At 40.1% G+C, this 22,356-nt stretch overlaps 1 protein-coding gene across 1 annotated transcript; it reads left to right on the forward strand.

The window, feature by feature from the left end:
• The first annotated feature begins 2,135 nt into the window (after positions 1–2,135).
• Positions 2,136–3,077, forward strand: LOC128636642 (olfactory receptor 6C3-like). The gene has a single exon (XM_053689635.1). It carries the CDS (start codon positions 2,136–2,138, stop codon positions 3,075–3,077), a length of 942 nt encoding a protein of 313 aa, XP_053545610.1.
• The last annotated feature ends 19,279 nt before the right edge of the window (positions 3,078–22,356 follow it).

Below are 22,356 nucleotides of genomic sequence, written 5' to 3' on the forward strand. Positions count from 1 at the left end.
AGAGAGAGAAAGGAAGAAAGAGAGAGAGAGAGAGAGAGAGAGAAAGGGAGAGAGGAAGAAAGAGAGAGGAAGAAAGAGAGAGAGAGAGAGAAAGAGAGAGAAAGAATGAAAGAAAGAAAGAAAGAAAGAGAGATAGATAAATAAAGAGACATACAGAGAGAGAGAGCAAGAAAGAAAGAGACAGAAGAAGAAAAAAGAGAGAGAAGAAAGAACGAAAGAAAGAGAGATAGATAAATCAAGAGACAGACAGCGAGAGAGAGAGAGAGAGAGAGAGAGAGAGAGAGAGAGAGAGAGAGAGAGAAAGGAAGAGAGGAAGAAAGAGAGAGAGAGAGAGAGAAAGGGAGAGAGGAAGAAAGAAAGAAAGAGAGAGAGAGAGAGAGAGAGAGAGAGAAAGGGAGAGAGGAAGAAAGAAAGAGAGAGAGAGAGAGAAAGGGAGAGAGGAAGAAAGAGAGAGTAAGAAAGAGAGAGAGAGAGAGAGAGAGAGAGAGAGAGACAGAGAGAGAGAGAGAAAGGGAGAGAGGAAGAAAGAGAGAGAGAGAGAGAGAGAGAGAGAGAAAGGGAGAGAGGAAGAAAGAGAGAGAGAGAGAGAGAGAAAGGGAGAGAGGAAGAAAGAGAGAGAGAGAGAGAAAGGGAGAGAGGAAGAAAGAGAGAGAGAGAGAGAAAGGGAGAGAGGAAGAAAGAGAGAGAGAGAGATAGAGAGAGAGAGAGAAAGGGAGAGAGGAAGAAAGAAAGAGAGAGAGAGAGAAAAAGAGAGAGAAAGAATGAAAGAAAGAAAGAAAGAAAGATAGATAAATAAAGAGACATACAGAGAGAGAGCAAGAAAGAAAGAGACAGAAGGAGAAAAAAGAGAGAGAAGAAAGAACGAAAGAAAGAAAGAGAGATAGATAAATCAAGAGACAGACAGCGAGAGAGAGAGAGAGAGAGAGAGAGAGAGAAAGGGAGAGAGGAAGAAAGCGAGAGAGAGAGAGAAAGGGAGAGAGGAAGAAAGAAAGAGATAAAGAGAGAGGGGGAGAAAGAAAGAAAGAAAGAAAGAAAGAAAGAAAGAGGGATAAAGGGAGAGACAGAGGGGCCCATTTATCATGCTCCGTATGTGGCTTGAGGGCCCGTGTTTCTAGCGAGCCTTCTAAAGACCGCTGCTCCATAACCTGGCCGCCTGCTCTGAGGAGGCGGACAGAGATCGCCGCAATTCAACCCGATCGAATACAATCAGGTTGATTAACCCCCCCTGCTAGCGGCCGCAAATCTGCAGGGGGCGGCGTTGCACCAGCAGTTCACAAGAGCTGCTGGTGTAATGCTGAATGCGGGAAGCGTATTGCTCTCCGCATTCAGCGAGGTCTGTCGGACATGATCCGCAATGTTGGATCATGTCCGACAGGCTTTTCATAAATAGGCCCCAGAAAGAGAGAGAGAGAAAAAAAAGAGAGAGAGAAAAAAAAAGAGAGAGAGAAAAAAAAAGAGAGAGAGAAAAAAAGAGAGAGAGAAAAAAAGAGAGAGAGAAAAAAAGAGAGAGAGAAAAAGAGAGAGAGAAAAAAAGAGAGAGATAAAAAGAGAGAGAGAGAAAGAGAGAAAGAGAGAGACAGAGAGAGAGAGAGAGAGAGAGAGAGAGAGGAATTTTTAGAAGGAAATTAGTGTCTCAGAATCTGCTACTTAGCAACTATAATCTACAAGTTTTTAAAGGAATTGCTTTGTGATTGTAGCTTTCATCTGTGTCTGCCTCAGCAGACAAGCAAAAATATTTAAAAATGTTTTACAAACAATTTAATTTACATCTAAATATGTTATTCATGGTTTTAAAGAATGTATTTTTATATAATTATGAATTATTTATTTATTTAAAATATAGTATTTATTTTATATTTGTGCATTGTATATATAAATGTTACAGCATTAAATGATCGTATTGTTTTTATTGAATGTGTGTTGGTTTAACATGTTTCACATTTTGTAATACTAATTGTAAAGGGCATTCTGACCTTTTACAGCAAGTAAGGGTAGCCAAAACCTTTAGTCCATTAATGCCAGTTGACCAGACAAAAAAAAAAAATTAACACCAACAAAATTAAAACACCAACATCATATACTTTAAATACTATAAACTTTTTATTTTTTTCAGATATCAACATTTTATCATGACAATGAATTCTGTAAACCAAACCATGGTAAATTATTTCATTATTAAGGGGATTTCAAATGTCCCAGAATTCCAAGCTCCGATCTTTCTTTTAGTTCTGCTAATTTATCTGACCACTCTTGGAGGTAACACAACTATTCTTCTTCTCGTTTTCATGGACACTCAACTGCACACTCCAATGTACTTTTTCTTAGTGAACTTATCCCTTATTGACATATTCTCCACCACAGTTACCCTACATAAGGTTCTCACAAGCTTCATCACCCAAAATAAGACAATATCATTTATGGGCTGCCTGACACAGCTTTACTTTTTTGCTTCCCTAACAGGTAATGAGCTTTTAATACTAACGGCCATGAGTTATGATCGCTACGTGGCTATATGTAAACCTTTGCATTACCACCTGCTCATGAACCGTAGGGTATGTGGTCTTCTGGCCACTTTCTGTTGGACCTGGGGCTTTATAGAAGTTATACCTCATGTTGTTATCATATCAGATTTCACCTGTTATTTATCCAATGAGATTGACCATTTTGTTTGTGATTTTGTACCTCTTCAAAAACTTATTTGCAATGATACTTTCATTTTTGATATTGCAGTATTTCTTGTTGCGATATTTCTTGCTGTTTTCCCATCTCTTCTTACCTTCATCCCGTACATTTTTATTATTGCCTGTATCTTGAGGATTCCTTCTAAATCTGGAAGACGGAAAGCCTTCTACACGTGCTCCTCACACCTTACAGTTGTCATTATTCTGTATTGCACACTTATCTTTCAGTACTTGAGGCCAGTCTCAGAAGGCAGTTTGGAGTTCAACAAACTGTTTTCCCTTTTTAACACAGCTACAGTCCCAATGCTTAACCCAATGATTTATAGTTTAAAAAATTCAGATGTAAAGTCTGCTCTAAGGCGCAGATTAAAGAGTTGTAAAGTTACTGCTTTCTAACATTGTCTGCCTTAAGATGACTAATTATAAAGGTGCGCTAACCCAACACAACGTTAGACCTATAGTGCGAGACCCGATGTGCGTTACGCATATTTTACATTCCTATGTTCTTCACATAGAATTTTTTTAAATTTTATTATGAAATATATATGTATGTATATATATATATATATATATATATATATATATATATATATATGTTAATGTAAAATATAAAAGTATATCAGTATATCTATAGGAATAGATATATACATAAAGGTATACAAAAATATATCATATTTATTTACAATAAAAAAAAAAAAAATCTGTATTGGAAGAACATAGGAATGTGATATATAAATAATTCCTGTTGGGTGAGCGTGCGAGAAATAAGTGTTAGGTGTTTTTTTCTTCTGTGCTTTTATGGGAAGAATACGTTAGAGCGATTGCGATATCTTAAGTCCTTTTGTTAGCGCGCTTCGGGTTTTGCTCACATGCAAACGTTTTACTTTCAACTTGTAATACACACGCAAAACGTTTACTGCTAGCAAAGTTTAAGCTTGAGCGCTAAATACCACTTGTTATCCAGCGCTCCGTCCTTAAAAACAAAAGATCATTATTTAAACATATACATTTCTGGAAGGGAGGTCATAATAGAGACCCACGCTACTAAGACCTGAAAATCCCTTAATGACCAGTGACGTACAAGGGTTAAAAAAAGGTTAAAGGGACATAAAACTACTGCACAGGTACAATAGAATAGCTACTACTTAACATATTATAGTTGTTCCTCTTGTGGCTGTAACTTCTCTTTACTGGAGCCAGTTAGGGAATCTCCACATTTTCACACTGGCTGCCACCATTTTGGAGCTTATGTATTCTTGCACCCTATAACAGAAGTGGTGTGCAGTCACAGATTAGTGTCATTGTTGTCTTTTTGACAGACTATATCATGCGCTATGCAAAGCAGGAGCCGTACATTTACATGGAAAAAAATGTAAAGATACAACTGTTAAAAAGCTGACAACATCACTGATTTGTGAAAACGCACTGCTTCTATCCCAGGATGCAACAATACACAAGTACCAAGATGGTGGAGTCCAGTATAAACATGCCGAGCTTCACCAAGCAGCACCAGTTATGAGTTAAAATAATAAAACAATTCCCAGGGAGATATAATTGTAGGGGTATGAGTATATCCTAATTATATTGCATAGTATGCAAAATCAAACCTATTTGGAGTGTGTGTTATGATACAGATCTGTACCTTAGACTCATGTTGGAATCCGATTAGTCTTGATAAAGCACAAGGGCAAAACGCGTTGACCTGGACATATTGTCACTGTGTGTGACTGTCACTCTGTTTCCTGTGACCGCTTAATCTCTATTGCACCCACCCTGAGGAGTTCACATGCTGAGTGGAGGGGAGTGACATAAAATGATTTTGCGGTACTATTTCTCCTACTCGCCTGTCAGCAGAGCACTGAATTGTATGGTACCTAAGTCTTATCAAAACAACTATAAGTTGTATGTATTATTGGGAATTGCTAGAATATCATTCGGCAAAGCCGCTTCACCTTTGACTTCAGCTGACATCTAAGGAGACACATGGATCCCGTGGGGAAACTGTTACAGAAATGAGCGATCACTGCAGATGCGGAGCGAGTCGCAAAAAGAATATAAATAGACCGTAACCCTACCAGAAGGTATTTTTCACTCTACACAGATCCAGCATTACATGCTGTGGAGATGGAATAATCAACACGAGTCTAAGGTACAGATCTGTATCATAACACACACCCCAAACGGGTTTGATTTTCCATACCACACAATATTATTAGGATATACTTATACCCTTATGATTATATCTCCTCGGGAGATTGAGTACTCTCATTGGACTTTTTATCTTTGGGCAAAGTATTAGCTTGTTTTAGTTACAAGGGAGACATCCATTTATACTCATATATTGTATTTATATTGTAATTTTATTTTATTGATCATTTTATAGAGCTATTAAATAGATATTTATTTAGCCATTGGTTTACATTTCTTAATACTGATTATTATTTTTTATTATTATTATCATTTATTCATAAAGCGCCAGCATTTTACGCAGTACTATACAAGTAATAATAAAACATTACAGGGATGCATTACATACACAAACAAACAAGTACATTACAGTTGTAGGTGCAATAATTGAGTTATACAAAAGGAGAAGAATGCCCTGCCCTTGAGCACAATCAGTAGTAGTTCACTTTAAATACAAAGCGGCCTACAGATAGAGAGGCTCGCAAGCTTACAATCTAAAGTAGAAGTAGATGGAATGGGCACAGAAGGTGAGGGAGAAAGGAAATAAGTCTGATATAAGTCAGGGTAAATGGAGAGTGAGTGATGACATGGGGGAACAATAAAAAATCAAAATAAAAGTGTGTGGTGAGTGAGCAAGTGAGGATTGGAAAAGTGTAACAAAATAAGGTAAAGTGTCAGTAAAAAGGCTGTGAGTATGGAGTAGTGTCTCTATCCAGGATCATTAGTGATAGCTGTGCCTAATTGCTGTTAGGAAGTGTTTATATATTAAGGTAAACAACAGGGTGGGTGGTGGTGGTGAGAGGAGATCTGGGAGACTGGTTATAAGTTTGTATCTTTAAACTGGTTTGCAGATCTGGGAGACTGGTGATAAGTTTGTGTCTTTAAACTGGTCTGCAGATCTGGATTCTGTTATATATTTGATATGTTAATTACTGGCCACATATCTGTGCTGTTTTAGCATTGACTCTTTCTTTCACATACATACTCTGCTCCTCTGTCTATGATTTACCCATCTCCTCTCTGAATGAAGTACCCAGAATTTGACTATTGAGATATCTTGTTTTCAGACTCAGGTAAGTACTTCTAATTAGCTGCTCCAGCATCCCGGAGTTGTGTGCTGAATATAATTTAGCTTCTCCAATTGGATTGGTGGAGGAATCCATCTACCACTCGTGTAGAGTGACGTTGCATTCAGTAGTTACACTCGCGAGCTGAAGACGTCTATAGATTTTTGTCATTTGGAACGATTGACACCTACAGCATAATGCCAGCTATGGCTAGAACCTATTATATTTTGCTATGTGCAGTGAGCTTAACATTTGGCATTGCTATATCTCTTTGACTTTATGCCATAACGTATCAGCTTTAGACTTAAAGGGGCCTACTTTAGCTCTATATAGAGCGCTATGTGTTTTAATGTTGTGCACAATAATGTATAACCTGACGTGTTGAAATAAATATCTGTGCATTATTTTTATGAGTGATGTCTCACATTTACAAATTAATAAAAGAGTTTGAGTCACAAGTGCTTATATAAAGTCACTGTTTTCTCTTTTTTTATTTCTCTTTTGAATTTTGGACTTTAACACCAAAATAAATAAATACAGGGTTGCCTACTCTTAAATCCAGTGCATGAACATGATTATTAATATGGGTCTTTAGAATACCGAAAGAACATCCTTAGATAGTCTTACACATTTTCCCGCAACCATTTGTAAGACTTTTCCATTAATAACCCAATTGAAATGTAACCCTTTCAAACCCCTGTCTACAAAACTACTTGATGGATTTCTTCTATGATGGCTGTAGACATAATAAATTAAATTAAGAGTTAGAACAGAATGTGGATAAATAATTCATGAAATTGTGAATCTGGTTCATTCACTTTATGTTCATTAATAGTTTATTCATTCATTCAGTTTCCCATATCTATTAAATGGAGAAACTAACAGCTAGATTACGAGTTGTGCGTTATGAGTGAAAAAGCTTCATAAGGCTGCTTTTTCACTACCACTGCTATAGGTGTACCGCATACTTTTTGGCCGTCACGCAACGTAACTACCGCACTTTTCAAAAAGTCCTTTTTCAATGAGACTTCCATAGTGTCAGTATTACGAGTTTGCCTGTCCGGCCAAAAAGTGAGCGGTAAAGCCTATAACTACAAAATCTGTACCCTCTCCTGAAAGTCAGTAGTTATGAGTTTTACGTTACAAGGCTGTAGCATAAAACTCATAACTAAAGTGTTACAAAGTACACTAACACCCATAAACTACCTATTAACCCCTAAACTGAGGTCCTCCCGCATCGCAAACACTAAAATAAATTTATTAACCCCTAATCTGCCGCTCCGGACATTGCCGCGACTATAATAAACATATTAACCCCTAAACCGCCACACTCCCACATCGCAAACACTAGTTAAATATTATTAACCCCTAATCTGCTGCCCCCAAAATCGCCGCCACCTAACTATACTTATTAACCCCTAATCTGCTGCCCCCAATTTCTCCGCCACTATACTAAAGTTATTAACCCCTAAACCTAACCCTAACCCTAACACCAACTAACTTTAACATAATTAAAATAATTCCAAATAAAAATTACAATTATTACCTAAATTATTCCTATTTAAAACTAAATAAATACTTACCTGTAAAATAAAACCTAAGCTAGCCACAATATAACTAATAGTTATATTGTATCTATCTTATGTTTTATTTTTATTTCACAAATAAGTTTGTATTTATTTTAACTAGGTAGATTAGTTATTAAATAGTTATTAACTATTTACTAACTACCTAGTTAAAATAAATACAAATTTACCTGTAAAATAAAACCTAACCTGTCTTACAGTAAAACCTAACATTACACTAAAATTAAAGAAATTACATTAATCAAATACAATTAACTAAATCACAAAAAAATAAACACTAAATTACACAAAATAAAAAAGAAATTTTCAAATATTTAAACTAATAACACCTAATCTAATAGCCCTATCCAAATACCCCCCCCCCCCCCAAATAATAAAACCCCTAGCCTACACTAAACTGCCAATAGCCCTTAAAAGGGCCTTTTGCTGGGCATTGTCCCAAAGAAATCAGCTCTTTTACCTGTAAAGAAAAAATACAAACAACCCCCAACAGTAAAACCCACCACCCACACAACCAACCCCCCAAATAAAATCCTACCTAAAAAACCTAAGCTCCCCATTGCCCTGAAAAGGGCATTTGGATGGGCATTGCCCTTAAAAGGGCATTTAGCTCTTTTACATTGCCCAAACCCTAAGCTATAAATAAAACTCACCCAATAAACCCTTACTAAAACACTAACCCCCCGGAGATCCACTTACAGTTTTTGAAGACCGGACATCCATCCTCATCCAGGCGGGAGAAGTCTTCATCCAAGCGGCAAGAAGTCCTCAACGAAGCCGAGAGAAGTCTTCATCCAAGCGGCAAGAAGTCGTCCTCCAGGCGGGCAGAAGTCTTCTTCCAGGCGGCATCTTCTATCTTCATCCTTTCCGACGCGGAGCGGCTCCATCTTCAAGACATCCAGCGCGGAGCATCCTCTTCATATGTCCCAGCCGTACACTGAAGTTTCCCTTTAAGGGACGTCATCCAAGATGGCGTCCCTTGAATTCTGATTGGCTGATAGAATTCTATCAGCCAATCGGAATTAAAGGGTAAAAAATCCTATTGGCTGATGCAATCAGCCAATAGGATTAAGCTTCAATTCTTTTGGCTGATCCAAAAGGCTTTTTTATTTTGATAGGGCTATTAGATTAGGAGTAATTCATTCTTATTTTTGATAATTTCTTTTTGTATTTTGTGTAATTTAGTGTTTATTATTTTTTGTAATTTAGATAAATGTATTTTTTTAATTTAATTTATTTAATTTTATTGTATGATAGGTGTTAGTGTGAAGCAGGTTAGGTTTTATTTTACAGGTAAATTTGTATTTATTTTAACTAGGTAGCTAGTAAATAGTTAATAAGTATTTACTAACTAGTCTACCTAGTTAAAATAAATACAAACTTAGCTGTGAAATAAAAATAAAACCTAAGATAGATACAATATAACTATTAGTTATATTGTAGCTAGCTTAGGGTTTATTTTACTGGTAAGTATTTAGTTTTAAATAGGAATTATTTAGTTATTAATAGTAGGTTTTATTTAGATTTATTTAAATTATATTAAAGTTAGGGGTGTTAGGGTTAGGGTTAGACTTAGGGTTAGGTTTAGGGGTTAATATATTTATTTAGTGTTAGTGATGTGGGAGGCCAGAGGTTTAGGGGTTAATAACTTTAGTATAGTGGCAGCAGCGACATTGGGGGCGGCAGATTAGGGGTTAATAAGTGTAATGTAGGTGGCGATGATGTTTGGGGCAGCAGATTAGGGGTGTTTAGACTCAGGGTTTATGTTAGGGTGTTAGGTTTAAACATAAATTTTCTTTCCCCATAGACTTTAATGGGGCTGCGTTACAGAGCTTTACGCTTCGTTATTGCAGGTGTTAGGCTTTTTTTTAGCCGGCTCTCCACATTGATGTCTATGGGGAAATCGTGCACAAGCACATCAAAGCAGCTCAACGCAGCGCTGGTATTTGTGTGCGGTATGGAGCTCAAAACAGTCATATCGCCCGCAAACCTGTAATAGAAGCGCTATTAAAGTTGAGTGGTGACAATAACTTGCAAGTTAGTAGCGAGCCAGCCATAACGCAAAACTCGTAATCTGGCCGTAAATAAACAAATTTTTTAATTATTAGTTTGATAAGCCAATAAACCAAATTATTATTTTAATTAATTATTACATTTTGGACCAAATTATTAAAACTTATATATAAGTAAACACAATAAAAAACAAGGTTATTACAGTCACTCTTGGTATCACAATATAAACTGCCACATGAGCCTTAGTAGTGTGAATATAAAACATATAGAATCCTGATTCCTGAATGCTGCTTCTCCATATCGGAGAAAGTTATTCGTGTTATCACCCTTCCCATTGACCAGTGGTAGATCCAACGTACGTTTCACTTTCAACCTATCAACTAATACGGAGAAGTGGCAACCGTTTTAGGTCTTTCATGATTCAGATAGAGCAGCAGTTTTTTTTAAAAAAAAACTTTCCAATTTACTTCTATTATAGAATTTTGCTCAGTCTTTTTATATTCACACTTTCTATGGCACCAGATCCTACTGAGCATGTGCAAGAGTTCACAGTGTATACGTATATGAACAATAAAACTATATAGCAGCGCTACTAGGTTGCCAAATAATTGAACAGAAAATAAAAGAGTTGATGAAAATAATACTCTAGATCCCTGAATATTAGCAGTGAATCATGCAAATGTCCCAGACAATAAATAGTCAATTCAATGCCATATACTCCTTAGAGATAGCAGGGTTGTGTTCAGTAGTACCAATCCGATTGGCTGATCCAATCAGCCAATCGGATTGACCTTGCATTCTATTGGCTGTTCCGATCAGATTAGGGGTTAATAATTAGGGCAGGTGGCGGCGATGTTAAGGAGGGCAGATTAGGGGTTAATAAAATTTATTATAGTGTTTGCGAGGCGGGAGTGCAGCGGTTTAGGGGTTAATACATTTATTATAGTGGCGGTATTATAGTGGCGGCGATGTCCGGTCGGCAGATTAGGGGTTAATAAGTGTAGGTAGGTGGCGGCTAGGTAGGGGGCGGCAGATTACGGGGTAATAAATATAATATAGGTGTTGGAGATGTTAGGGGCAGCAGATTAGGGGTTCATAAGGATAATGTAGGTGGCGGCGATGTCCGGTCGGAAGATTAGGGGTTAAAAAAAATTATTATAGGGTTTGCGATGTGGGGGGACCTCGGTTTAGGGGTTCAAAGGTAGTTTATGGGTGTTAGTGTACTTTGTAGCACTGTAGTTAAGAGCTTTATGTTCCGGCGTTAGCCCATAAAACTCTTAACTACTGACTTTTTTTTGCGGTTGGAGTCTTGGCGGTAGACTCCAACCGCTCACTTCTTCCAAGACTCGTAATACCAGCGTTAGGCGGTCTACCGCTCACTTCTTCCAAGACTCGTAATACCAGCTTTAGGCAAATCCCATAGAAAAGATAGGATACGCAATTGACGTAAAGGGATCTGCGGTAGCCTCGAGTCGCGGAAAAAAAGTGAGCGGTGAGCCTGTACCTGTCAGACTCTAAATATCAGCGTTAGATAAAAAGCAGCGTTAGGACCCCTTAACGCTGCTTTTTAAGGCTAATGCAGAACTCGTAATCTAGGCGTTTGTATCTAAGCATCTTCTGACAGACCCCTGGGGGTCGATCCGATATAAATCGTCGCCCGCAAAAGCCGGCGACGCCAATATTTGCGCGGGTTTGGTATCACATATATGGCGTAACCTAGAAGTTACGCCCGTATATTTCTGCCGTCGCCCGTAGTTTTTTGGGCCATAGGCAGGTATACCAAACCCGCGCAGTTTGGTATCCAATATGCAGCGTAAGGACTTACGTGGCGAAAATGGAGAAAACTTACTCCATTTTCACCTCGCCACAAAAAGCAGCCGTAAGAAGCCTTACGCTGACTATTGGAGCCCCGTAACTTCCTAAACTGGCTGCTAAAATAAACCTAACACCTAACGCATGCGCAATGTCTATCTCCCTGTCAACCGCGATCTTCTAAAATAAACCTAACACCTAACGCATGCGCAATGTCTATCTACCTGTCAACCGCGATCCCCCCCCCGAAATCCCTAATAAAGTTATTAACCCCTAAAACCGCCGCCATCTACCTTATCTATCCCCTAATCTGACCCCTTACACCGCCGCCACCTATATAAAAATTATTAACCCCTAATCTAATCCCCCTATACCGCCGCCAGCTATATTAATATTATTAACCCCTAATGTAAGCCACTTACACCGCCGCCATCTCTATTAAAATGATTAATCCCTTATTTAATCTACCTACCCCGCCGCCAGCTATATTATCTATATTAACCCTAAATATATTATAGTTAATATAGGTATTACATTATATATATTATCTATATTAACCCTAAGTATATTATAGTTAATATAGGTATTACATTATATATATTAACTATATTAACCCTAATTATATTAGGGTTAATATAGTTACTATAGTATTTATATTAACTATATTAACTCTATCTAACCCTAACTAAATTTATATTAAATTAATCTAATTCATTTATAAACTAAAATATTCCTATTTAAATCTAAATACTTACCTATAAAATAAACCCTAAGATAGCTACAATATAATTAATAATTACATTGTAGCTATGTTAGGGTTAATATTTATTTTACAGGTAAATTGTTAATTATTTTAACTAGGTATAATAGATATTAAATAGTTATTAACTATTTAATATCTACCTAGTTAAAATAATTACCCAATTACCTGTAAAATAAATCCTAACCTAAGTTACAAATACACCTACACTATCAATAAATTTAATATACTACAAACATCTATCTAAAAATACAATTAAATTAACTAAACTAAATTACAAAAAAAAACAAACACTAAATTACAAAAAATAAAAAAAAGATTACAAGATTTTTAAGCTAATTACACCTATTCTAAGCCCCCTAATAAAATAATAAACCCCCAAAATAAAAAAAATTCCCTGCCCTATTCTAAATTAAACAAATTTCAAAGCTCTTTACCTTACCAGCCCTTAAAAGGGCCTTTTGTGGGGCATGCCCCAAAGAATTCAGCTCTTTTGCATACAACAAATACAATCCCCCCCCCATTACAACCCACCACCCACATACCCCTATTCTAAAACCACCCAAACCCCCCTTAAAAAAGCCTAACACTACCCCCCTGAAGATCTCCCTACCTTGTCTTCACCACACCGGGCCGAACTCCTGATCCGATCCGGGCGATGTCTTCCTCCAAGCGGCAAAGAAGAATTCTTCCTCCGGCGATGTCTTCCTCCAAGCGGCAAAGAAGAATTCTTCCTCCGGCGACGTCTTCCTCCAAGCGGCAGCAAAGTCTTCATTCTTCCGGCGGCATCTTCAATCTTCTTTCTTCGCTCCGCCGCCGCGGAGCATCCATCCAGGCCGACGACTGAACGACGAATGAGGTACCTTTAAATGACGTCATCCAAGATGGCGTCCGCCGAATTCCGATTGGCTGATAGGATTCTATCAGCCAATCGGAATTAAGTTAAAAAAATCTGATTGGCTGATTGAATCAGCCAATCAGATTCAAGTTCAATCCGATTGGCTGATCCAATCAGCCAATCAGATTGAGCTCGCATTCTATTGGCTGATCGGAACAGCCAATAGGATGCGAGCTCAATCTGATTGGCTGATTGGATCAGCCAATCGGATTGAACTTGAATCTGATTGGCTGATTCAATCAGCCAATCAGATTTTTTTAACTTAATTCCGATTGGCTGATAGAATCCTATCAGCCAATCGGAATTCGGCGGACGCCATCTTGGATGACGTCATTTAAAGGTACCTCATTCGTCGTTCAGTCGTCGGCCTGGATGGATGCTCCGCGGCGGAAGAATGAAGACTTTGCTGCCGCTTGGAGGAAGACGTCGCCGGAGGAAGAATTCTTCTTTGCCGCTTGGAGGAAGACATCGCCGGAGGAAGAATTCTTCTTTGCCGCTTGGAGGAAGACATCGCCCGGATCGGATCAGGAGTTCGGCCCGGTGTGGTGAAGACAAGGTAGGGAGATCTTCAGGGGGGTAGTGTTAGGCTTTTTTAAAGGGGGTTTGGGTGGTTTTAGAATAGGGGTATGTGGGTGGTGGGTTGTAATGGGGGGGGGATTGTATTTGTTGTATGCAAAAGAGCTGAATTCTTTGGGGCATGCCCCACAAAAGGCCCTTTTAAGGGCTGGTAAGGTAAAGAGCTTTGAAATTTGTTTAATTTAGAATAGGGCAGGGAATTTTTTTTATTTTGGGGGTTTATTATTTTATTAGGGGGCTTAGAATAGGTGTAATTAGCTTAAAAATCTTGTAATCTTTTTTTTATTTTTTGTAATTTAGTGTTTGTTTTTTTTTGTAATTTAGTTTAGTTAATTTAATTGTATTTTTAGATAGATGTTTGTAGTATATTAAATTTATTGATAGTGTAGGTGTATTTGTAACTTAGGTTAGGATTTATTTTACAGGTAATTGGGTAATTATTTTAACTAGGTAGATATTAAATAGTTAATAACTATTTAATATCTATTATACCTAGTTAAAATAATTAACAATTTACCTGTAAAATAAATATTAACCCTAACATAGCTACAATGTAATTATTAATTATATTGTAGCTATCTTAGGGTTTATTTTATAGGTAAGTATTTAGATTTAAATAGGAATATTTTAGTTTATAAATGAATTAGATTAATTTAATATAAATTTAATTAGGGTTAGATAGAGTTAATATAGTTAATATAAATACTATAGTAACTATATTAACCCTAATATAATTAGGGTTAATATAGTTAATATATATAATGTAATAACTATATTAACTATAATATACTTAGGGTTAATATAGATAATATAGCTGGCGGCGGGGTAGGTAGATTAAATTAGGGGTTAATCATTTTAATAGAGATGGCGGCGGTGTAAGGGGCTTACATTAGGGGTTAATAATTTTAATATAGATGGCGGCGGTGTTAGGGGCTCACTTTAGGGGGTTATAGATATAATATAGCTGGCGGCGGGGTACGGGAGCGGCGGTATAGGGGTTAATAGCTTTTTTATTGTTAGGATAGTGAGGGGGGATAGCGGATAGAGGGTTAGACGTGTCGGGCTATGTTAGGGAGGCGTGTTAGACAGTGCGGGTGTTTTAGACTTTAGTCAGGTTTTATAGGCGCCGGCAGATTCTAACGTGCCGCAAGTCACTGGCGACGCCAGAAATTTGTACTTGCGCAGATTTCTGGACATCGCTGGTTTGTCAGACTTACGGCACGTTAGCATCTGACGGCGCCGTATATGGGATAGCTCGAGTTGCGAGCTGAAACTGCGGGCGACGCCGGTTCCCTCGCTTGCGCCGCAAACTGCGATCTATATCGGATCGCGCCCCTGATCACATGAATTTTTATTTATTATCTATTGACTTGCATATTAGCCAATTAGTGCAGTGTCTGCCACAAGCCACGGGCATGAGCACAATGTTATCTATATGGCACTCATGAACTAGCACTCCCCTGTTATGAAAAGCTAATAAACACATGTAATAAGAGGCTGTCTGTAGTGATGTCGCAAACTTAAAATTTTCCGTTCGCAACCGGCGAATGCGAACTTCCGCAAATGTTCTCGAACGGGCGAACCGGGCAAACCGCCATTGACTTCAATAGGCAGGTGAATTTTTAAACCCACAGGGACTCTTTCTGGCCACAATAGTGATGGAAAAGTTGTTTCAAGGGGACTAACACCTGGACTGTGGCATGCCGGAGGGGGATCCATGGCAAAACTCCCATAGAAAATTACATAGTTGATGCAGAGTCTGGTTTTAATCCATAAAGGGCATAAATCACCTAACATTCCCAAATTGTTTGGAATAACGTGCTTTAAAACATCAGGTATAATGTTGTATCAATCAGGTAGTGTAAGGGTTACGCCCACTTCACAGTGACAGAGCAAACTCCAAGTGTAACGCACTGCAAACAACCGCAAACAGTCCATTTGCACAACCGAAAAACTCCCCATTTGTACAAGGTTGGATACCAAGCTAGCCATGTCCCATTCCTTGTCCTCACTGATGTCATTGAAGGTCTCTTCCTCCACCCAGCCACGTACAACACCAAGGGTCCCCAAAAGGTGACAACAAGCCCCCTGGGACGCCTGCTGTGTTTGGTCTTCCACCTCCTCAAAGCCACCTTCCTCAGATAACAGTCCGGTCACGAGATAGATAGATTTGATAGATAGATACATAGATTAGATAGATAGATCAATAGATGCAATAGATACATTTGATAGATACGATAGATAGATAGATTTGATAGATAAATAGATAGATTAGATAGATAGATAATTTCCCAGACAGAGATTTACAAGACGTGCGGTCTGGGACCGATGGTAAGGTTCCCAGAGGCAGTTGCGGTGCCCAAGGCTCTGATTAGAACAGAGCACTCTGGAACGTATCTGCCCTCGGACGAAATAGGAACATTCTTTAGCTTTCTGTCTGTCGGCCAAATGTCCGTCTGCCAAATGTCCTTCTGCATTTTGTCAGAGCACCGCGTGCAATCTACTGTGCCACCAGATATGAGTGGTGTGTTAAGTAATATTATTCTGATCAGTTTAATCCCTGTTACGTCCCCTATCATGGGACGTGTATATGGCATGGATTTTAGGAACCGGGAGATGGAAAAAGATGCTTGGTCGGTCCTCCCACTTCAAATTTGGGGCACTGCGTGTGCAATCTACTGTAACACCAGATATGAGTGGTGTGTTAAGTAGTACTATTCTGATCAGTTTAATCCCTGTTACGTCCCCTATCAGGATACGTGTATACGGCATGGATTTTAGGAACCGGGAGATGGAAAAAGATGCTTGGTCGGTCCTCCCACTTCAAATTTGGGGCACTGCGCATGCAATCTACTGTGCCACCAGATATGAGTGGTGTGTTAAGTAGTACTATTCTGATCAGTTTAATCCCTGTTACGTCCCCTATCAGGATACGTGTATACGGCATGGATTTTAGGAACCGGGAGATGGAAAAAGATGCTTGGTCGGTCCTCCCACTTCAAATTTGGGGCACTGCTCGTGCAATCTACTGTGCCACCAGATATGAGTGGTGTGTTAAGTAGTACTATTCTGATCAGTTTAATCCCTGTTACGTCCCCTATCAGGGGACGTGTATATGGTATGGATTTTAGGAACCGGGAGATGGAAAAAGATGCTTGGTCGGTCCTCCCACTTCAAATTTGGGGCACTGTGCGTGCAATCTACTGTTCCACCAGATATTAGTGGTGTGTTAAGTAGTACTATTCTGATCAGTTTAACCCCTTAGTGACCAGAGCACTTTTCCATTTTCTGTCCGTTTGGGACCAAGGCTATTTTTACATTTTTGCGGTGTTTGTGTTTAGCTGTAATTTTCCTCTTACTCATTTACTGTACCCACACATATTATATACCGTTTTTCTCGCCACTAAATGGACTTTCTAAAGATACCATTATTTTCATCATATCTTATAATTTACTATAAAAAAAAATATAAAATATGAGGAAAAATTGAAAAAAACACACTTTTTCTAACTTTGACCCCCAAAATCTGTTACATATCTACAACCACCAAAAAACACCCATGCTAAATAGTTTCTAAATTTTGTCCTGAGTTTAGAAATACCCAATTTTTACATGTTCTTTGCTTTTTGTGCAAGTTATAGGGCCATAAATACAAGTAGCACTTTGCTATTTCCAAACCACTTTTTTCCAAAATTAGCGCTAGTTACATTAGAACACTAATATCTTTCAGGAATCCCTGAATATCCCTTGACATGTATATATTTTTTTTTTAGTAGACATCCCAAAGTATTGATCTAGGACAATTTTGGTATATTTCATACCACCATTTCACCGCCAAATGCGATCAAATACAAAAAATCGTTCACTTTTTCACAAATTTTTTCACAAACTTTTGGTTTCTCACTGAAATTATTTACAAACAACTTGTGCAATTATGGCATAAATGGTTGTAAATTCTTCTCTGGGATCCCCTTTGTTCAGAAATAGCAGACATATATGGCTTTGGCGTTGCTTTTTGGTAATTAGAAGGCCGCTAAATGCCACTGCGCACCACAAGTGTATTATGCCCAGCAGTTAAGGGGTTAATTAGGGAGCTTTTAGGGAGCTTGTAGGGTTAATTTTAGCTTTAGTGTAGTATAGTAGACAACCCCAAGTATTGATCTAGGCACATTTTGGTATATTTCATGCCACCATTTCACCGCCAAATGCGATCAAATTGAAAAAAAAGTTAAATTTTTCACAATTTTAGGTTTCTCACTGAAATAATTTACAAACAGCTTGTGCAATTATGGCACAAATGGTTGTAAATACTTGTCTGGGATCCCCTTTGTTCAGAAATAGCAGACATATATGACTTTGGCGTTGCTTTCTGGTAATTAGAAGGCCGCTAAATCCTGCTGCGCCTCACACGTGTATTCTGGCTAGCAGTGAAGGGGTTAATTAGGGAGTTTGTAGGGAGCTTGCAGGATTAATTTTAGCTTTAGTGTAGAGATCAGCCTCCCACCTGACACATCCCACCCCCTGATCCCTCCCAAACAGCTCCCTTCCCTCCCCCACCCCACAATTGTCCCCGCCATCTTAAGTACTGGCAGAAAGTCTGCCAGTACTAAAATAAAAGGGTTTTTTAAAAAATAAATAATTTTTTTTTTAGCATATTTACATATGCTAGGGTGTAGGATCCCCCCCTTAGCCCCCAACCTCCCTGATCCCCCCCAAAACCGCTCTCTGACCATCCCCTCTGCCTCATTGGGGGCCATCTTGGGTACTGGCAGCTGTCTGCCAGTACCCAGTTTGCAAAAAAAAAGGGCTTTTTTTATATTTATTTGTCTTTTTTCTGTAGTGTAGCTTCCCCCCCACACAGACAAACCCCCACCACCTTGCTGATCTTTTTTTTTTTTAAAAAATATTAGGGCATTTAAACATTTTTACTAACTCATTTTCTGTAGTGTAGCGGTTCCCACCCGCTCCCTCCCCGTGCACGCGCCCGCCCCCCGCCCTCCCGTGCACGCGCGCGCGCCCCGTGCGCGCCCCCGCTCATCCCCGCCCACGATCCCGCCCCCCCTGCACATAACCAGGGCCATCGATGGCCGCCACCCGCCTCCCGGTCCGGCTCCCACCCACCAACGCCGGGAACCACCGATCTCCGGTGCAGAGAGGGCCACAGAGTGGCTCTCTCTGCACCGGATGGCTTAAAAAAGTTATTGCAGGATGCCTCCATATCGAGGCATCACTGCAATAACCGGAAAGCAGCTGGAAGCGAGCAGGATCGCTTCCAGCTGCTTTCCAAACCGAGGACGTGCAGGGTACGTCCTCAGGCGTTAACTGCCTTTTTTTTGAGGACGTACCCTGCACGTCCTCGGTCGTTAAGGGGTTAATCCCTGTTACGTCCCCTATCAGGGGACATGTATATGGCATGGATTTTAGGAACCGGGAGATGGAAAAAGATGCTTGGTCGGTCCTCCCACTTCAAATTTGGGGCACTGCGCGTGTAATCTACTGTGCCACCAGATATGAGTGGTGTGTTAAGTAGTACTATTCTGATCAGTTTAATCCCTGTTACGTCCCATATCAGGGGACGTGTATATGGCATGGATTTTAGGAACCGGGAGATGGAAAAAGATGCTTGGTCGGTCCTCCCACTTCAAATTTGGGGCACTGCGCGTGCAATCTACTGTGCCACCAGATATGAGTGGTGTGTTAAGTAGTACTATTCTGATCAGTTTAATCCCTGTTACGTCCCCTATTAGGGGACGTGTATATGGCATGGATTTTATGAACCGGGAGATGGAAAAAGATGCTTGGTCGGTACTCCTACTTCAAATTTGGGGCACTGCGCGTGCAGTCGTGGCCGGACTTTTAGCTGACGGACATTTGGCAGATGGACATTTGGCCGACGGACATTTGGCCGATGGACATTTGGCCTAAACACAAGTGGCTGTCAGATAACAGTCCGGCCACGAGATAGATAGATTTGATTGATAGATAGATAGATACATAGATTAGATAGATAGATCAATAGATGCAATAGATACATTTGATAGATACGATAGATAGATAGATAGATAGATAGATAGATAGATTTGATAGATAAATAGATAGAGGGCGGACAGGAGTGCTGGTCCAGTGGGACTCTCTGCTTTCAGGCAAGTCAACCCCAAGACGGCGTGACACTGCCGTATCCGGGATGTGGAATAGTACCTGGGGAGCTGGGGGGGGTGCTGTTGATGGGGAGCAAGATGCAGCAGCAGAAGAGGACTCAACCGAGGAGGTTATGGAAGAGGATGGAGTAGGAGGAGTAGAGGAGGTGGCAGCAGGCCTGCCTGCAAGTCGTGGTGGTGTCACCAACTCCTCTGCAGAGCCACGCATTCCATGCTTGGCAGCCGTCAGCAGGTTTACCCAATGTGCAGTGTAGGTGATATACCTGCCCTGACCATGCTTTGCAGACCAGGTATCAGTGGTCAGATGGACCCTTGCCCCAACACTGTGTGCCAGACATGCCATTACTTCCTTTCGCACAATTGAGTACAGGTTGGGGATTGCCTTTTGTGCAAAGAAATTTCGGCCGGGTACCTTCCACTGCGGTGTCCCAATAGCTACAAATTTTTTGAACGCCTCAGACTCCACCAGCTTGTATGGTAAAAGCTGGCGGGCTAAGAGTTCAGACAAGCCAGCTGTCAGACGCCGGGCAAGGGGGTGACTTTGTGACATTGGCTTCTTACGCTCAAACATGTCCTTGACAGACAGCTGACTGTGGGCAGATGAGCAGGAACTGCTCCGGAAGAGAGACGGAGTGGCGGATGGTTGAGAGGGGGCAAGGAGGACAGCAGTGGTTGATGTGGCTGAAGATGCTGGACCAGGAGGAGGATGGCGGCTTTGAGTTTGTGTGCTGCTTGTACTCATGTGTTGCTCCCATAGGCGTTTGTGATGTGCGATCATGTGCCTTCGCAAAGCAGTTGTACCTAGGTGGGTGTTGGACTTCCCACGACTCAGTTTCTTTTGGCACAGGTTGCAAATGGCATCGCTGTTGTCAGAGGCAGACACACAAAAAAAAATGCCACACTGCTGAGCTCTGCGATGACGGCATTCTGGTGGTGGCAACAGCATGCGTTGATTGGCGTGCTGTCTGGCTGACCCTGGGTGCCGATGCATGCTGTCTGACTGTGCCACTAGCTCCTTGCGACGACCTCCCCCTGCTTCTAACTCGTCTCCTCCTCCTCCTCCTCTCTGTCTCCCCATCTGAACTTTCCCCCTGTTCTTCTTCTCTTCTAGCGGGCACCCACGTGACATCCATGGACACATCGTCATCATCAACCGCTTCACTTGTATCTGACAAATCAACAAAGGAAGCAGCAGCAGGTACAACATCATCATCATCACACCGTACGTCCATGCCTGTAATGCTGCTTGACTGAGACATATCACTGTTATCTACATCCTCTGTCAATGATGGTTGCGCATGACTGATTTCTTCCAATTGATGTGTAAATAACTCCTCTGACAGATCAAGTGAAGCAGCTGTGGTGCTAGTGTTGGTGGTGGCGGCAGGTGGGCGAGTGGTAACTTTAGAAGTGCCCGAAGATAAGCTGGAGGAGGATGGTGCATCAAGGTTCGGAGCGGAAGCTATAGAAGATTGGGTGTCCTGTGTTAAAAAGTCAACTATGTCCTCAGAACTTTTTGAATTCATGGTACGTGGCCTCTGAACACTGGACATTATTCTAGAGCTAAAGGGAATCACAGCACCATGACCACAACAGCACCTGCGGGGTGGCCTGACTCTGCCTGTCATTTTTTTTTAAATGTACACTTAAACTACTATTAAACAAGATATGAGTGGTGCCACTGGGCAAGTGGGCACAGTATACGCTGTGAGCCTGACACAAAAAAGCAGACTGATGTTTCACAGTCCAAAAAGTTTTTTTTTTTTTTTAAATGTACACTTACACTACTATTAAACAAGATATTAGTGGTGGCACTAGCCAAGTGGGCACAGTATACGCTGTGAGCCTGACTCAAAAAAGCAGACTGATGTTTCACAGTCCAGAAAGTTTTTTTTTTTTAAATGTACACTTACACTACTATTAAACAAGATATGAGTGGTGCCACTGGGCAAGTGGGCACAGTATACGCTGTGAGCCTGACACAAAAAAGCAGACTGATGTTTCACAGTCCAAAAAGTTTTTTTTGTTTTAAATGTACACTTACACTACTATTAAACAAGATATGAGTGATGCCACTGGGCAAGTGGGCACAGTATACGCTGTGAGCCTGAGACAAAAAAGCAGACTGATGGTTCACAGTCCAAAAAGTTTTTTTGTTTTTTTTAAATGTACACTTACACTACTATTAAACAAGATATGAGTGGTGCCACTGGGCAAGTGGGCACAGTATACGCTGTGAGCCTGACACAAAAAAGCAGACTGATGTTTCACAGTCCAAAAAGTTTTTTTTTTTAAAATGTACACTTACACTATTATTAAATAAGATATGAGTGGTGGCACTGGGCAAGTGGGCACAGTATACGCTGTGAGCCTGAGACAAAAAAGCAGACTGATGTTTCACAGTCAAAAAAGTTTTTTTTTTTAAATGTACACTTACACTACTATTAAACAAGATATGAGTGGTGGCACTGGGCAAGTGGGCACAGTATACGCTGTGAGCCTGGCACACACGCTGGCAGGCAGGCAACTGCAATTAGATTACACTAGCAGACTCATGTTTCACAGTCAAAAAAGTTTTTTTATTAAATTTACACTACTGTTACACCAGATATGAGTGG

This window comes from Bombina bombina, chromosome 7 (genome assembly GCF_027579735.1).
Source record: "Bombina bombina isolate aBomBom1 chromosome 7, aBomBom1.pri, whole genome shotgun sequence".
NCBI classification, from domain to species: domain Eukaryota; kingdom Metazoa; phylum Chordata; class Amphibia; order Anura; family Bombinatoridae; genus Bombina; species Bombina bombina.

Bases quoted from the DNA above. Each gene is read 5' to 3' on its own strand.
- LOC128636642 (XM_053689635.1), top strand. From the start codon at position 2,136: ATGAATTCTGTAAACCAAACCATGGTAAATTATTTCATTATTAAGGGG.